The sequence below is a fragment of the Nicotiana tomentosiformis genome, chromosome 12 (assembly GCF_000390325.3).
Source record: "Nicotiana tomentosiformis chromosome 12, ASM39032v3, whole genome shotgun sequence".
Lineage (NCBI taxonomy): Eukaryota > Viridiplantae > Streptophyta > Magnoliopsida > Solanales > Solanaceae > Nicotiana > Nicotiana tomentosiformis.
In genome coordinates this window covers 1,292,057-1,295,385 of record NC_090823.1, presented here as the reverse complement: position 1 = coordinate 1,295,385, position 3,329 = coordinate 1,292,057, and the positions used below count along the sequence as shown (strand labels likewise).

The following is a 3,329-nucleotide window of genomic DNA, read 5'->3' as shown; positions in this document are numbered from 1 at the left end:
ATTAATAAAGGAAGAAAAGAGTAATGTGCTGCTGATGTCCGGGGCGAATACAAGATTTAAATTATATGGATTCAACTTTTATAATTTTTAGCTTTGACATCATTACATTTTTAAATTTATGGGTTCATATCTACTATTTGTTGAAATTAGTAAATCTTTACGCATAAATATATGTTCTGCGCCGAAAGTACTAGGTTGAGATGAACCCGGTATAAAAGGGCCGGATCCGCCCCTGCTGATGTCCTTTTCTCATAAAGGGATGAAGTGGTCGAACTAGAATTTCTAATACATTGGTGCACTACTAAAAAAAGGAGGAAAAAATATATTAAATTGGAATTGATCTCTATTCCTCTTGGTAATTAATTAAACTGTCAATAAAGTGCACCATTCAACATTCTTGGAGCGTGTATGCCAACAATTAATATTATACTAATTTTAAAAAATATATACATAATATTTTATTTTAGGGAGAGACCATGGGTTACGTGCCTCATAATATCCCTATAAATCTGCCAATACACGGAGTTTAAAAGAACTAAAGACTTTTAAAATCTTATGATTTTTAATATACCATAATATTAGCTAAATAAACTTTTGAAACTTGTCATTTTAATTCATCTTGGTCGAATAATAATAGTGTTACATGAGGTGAAACAAAAGGGAGTACTTTTCTACACAGAACAAAAAAATAGAGGCAAAAGACTTGCACACTAAAACTTTCACTGGCTAAACTACATTAACATTTGACCAAAAAAGACTACATTAACATTGAATGATCAAAGACATTTCCAGCCAAAAGATCATCATCTAATTGATTATCCTGAAGATAACATTTTTCAGAAAGAAGCTGAAGATACTCTTCATACACCTTCTCCAGCATGTTCTCATTCAATGGAACTTCATCAAATAAATTTGTAGCACAAGGAATGAATGAAACCTCTTCTATTTTACCCTCCTCATCGGTAAGGCTGCGTACATATGACCCAATATGGTCCGACTCGTCTGCAGACTTTGTCGCGCATAGCGGTAGCTTAGTGCACCGAGATGCCCTTTTATCAGCTTCTTCAGAACTGTTCGAGGATGAAGTACTCAATAATGCAACATCTTCAACACTATGATTCCTACAAGAGGAAATTCTTATTGGTTTTGGGACAAACACAACTTGAGGAGAGTCACTAATATTTTGTACTAAAGATTGGTCTTTTTTCTTCTTGTTTTTCTTCTTGTCTTGTTTCTTTCTTGGTTTCTCTATTTTGGCTTGTTTTTTGGGTTCTTTTTTAGGACAATATTTGGAGAAAATCTTGTTAACTTTGGGCTCAATTCCAGCACTTTTGAGCTTCTTGATGAGATGTGTGTTCCAATAATTCTTGATTTCATTGTCAGTTCGACCTGGTAATCTTCCAGCTATGAGTGACCAACGATTGCCCAAAAGGGAATGAAGTCTTATTATAAGATCTTCTTCATCTTGGCTAAAATTTCCTCTCTTGATCCCTGGCCTCAGATAGTTCATCCATCTTAGCCTACAACTTTTTCCACATCTAAGTAGCCCTGAATTTGAAAAAGGTAGTCAGAAAACAAATTAATACAAGCATCTCATCTTAATAGTTTAAGCTTTTAAGCAAGTAATTCACGCATTTCAACATGGTATCGGACAAAGATTTGTTAGGTGTGTGAATAAAGTACCACGTTAGAAGTTGGTAAGAAAAAAATGGCAACATATATGGTAATTTTATCGGAAACAGTCTATTTGCCCTGCCAAGATAGGAGTAAGGCTGCGTACATCCTACCCTACCCAGACTCACCGTGGATTATATTGGGTTGTTGTTCTTGTTGTCAAGATACATGGTAATTTTGGGTATGACTTAAGTCATATTCCTAACAAAAAATTGGTGTTTGGGTGGGGAAATGAAAATACTGTTCAGAAAGAATTTTATATTAAAAGATAATAATAAGCAAATAGGAGTGTGTTGATGAAATTTTCGAGTGGTAAAAATTAATAATAATTTTCAATTGTTAGCTAGCAAGTTGGAGTTAAAAGTTAAACTTGTTTTACGGAAATTGACTTCTACCATAAGTGAGGGAGGACAGTTTCCCCATTTTGATGGAAAAATCAAACACTAAAACATACTTTCTCTCGTGGAAAATATTTTCTTGGAAAAGAACTTCCGTTATAAACATACGCATCATAGTAATATTTATGAAACTGATCTTTCAAAAAAATATGCGTTCTTGACAAAAAACTGACAGTACCACGTCCAGAGTCTTTAGAACAACAAGATTGTAGGTTCTGTGCACATTCAGTAAAGCATATTTTCAACTATTTGACCGAAAAATAATCAACCTAGCTATATTTGAGGACAGCGGAGGTAGTGTAGTAGCTACGGGTTCAAACGAAATCAATAGTTTTTACTTAAACCTTGTATTTATATTAGAAAATTCATTAAATATGTAAAAATATTTAATTGGGAACCCAGTAACTACGATGAACTGGGTTCAAATTTTCTGTTTGAGGATTTGTTGAAGACCTTTACAATATCTAATTATAGTAGTACAGTCAACTTTAGGAATATCTATAACATTGAATGAAAAATAGAAATGCATACCAGCTTTCTTGGGCAAGTTTCTCCATTGGCCTTCACCATTTTCCTTAATATAATTACTAAGCAACAAATCTTCTTTTGTAGACCAAGGACCTTTACGCAACCCCTCTTTAGCACAACACGGCGCTCTCCCCATTTCTCTTTGTAGTTGGACAAAACAAGAGTACTACTTTTGAATATATAATGTGAGAAAAAAGGAAAATTAAGACGGTTTCTCACTCCACGTCAATACCAGTAATTTAAAAAAACGATAGACATCTAACGCATTTACTCATTTTTTTTCTTAAATATAAAAATGCAAAAGAGTATTAGCGGTCTTGTTTGTTCCGCATACTACTAAAAGGGAAGAGTTGGTTGTCACGTATGAATATACACTTAAGTTTATGACTATGAAAAAGAAGAAGGCGACGCCACAAAGCTTTGGAGAAAGTCGTGCCCTTTTAGAAGCCACGAGATCTATTACAGGAACATTAAATACTGAGGGGACAAAAAGAGAACAATGGACAATATGATGTAGCTGTTCTTTACTATACTATATTAGTTGGAAATATGCAGACCTAGTGTATTTCATTTATATTTCACTTGGTGCATGTTTGTTTATTGAGTTTATCTTTCTTTCTTTTTTTTTGGTTTTCAACCCGTCCGGTTCCCAAATTGGAGCCCGATTATATCCGGATTCGCCCCGCATAGGGTTCTATTCGAGGATAAGTGTTTCCTACCAAGGATTTA

The 3,329-nt window shown here is 34.1% G+C and overlaps 1 protein-coding gene across 1 annotated transcript; it reads right to left on the bottom strand.

Moving 5' to 3' along the window:
• Window positions 1–578: 578 nt before the first annotated feature.
• On the bottom strand, window positions 579–2,860 carry LOC104116050 (myb-related protein 308-like). Its single transcript, XM_009626822.4, has 2 exons — window positions 2,604–2,860; window positions 579–1,548 (listed from the first exon to the last, which is right to left on the bottom strand). The coding sequence occupies exons 1-2, from the start codon at window positions 2,734–2,736 to the stop codon at window positions 758–760; spliced, it is 924 nt and encodes a 307-aa protein (XP_009625117.1). The 5' UTR covers window positions 2,737–2,860; the 3' UTR covers window positions 579–757.
• Between the last annotated feature and the right edge of the window lie 469 nt (window positions 2,861–3,329).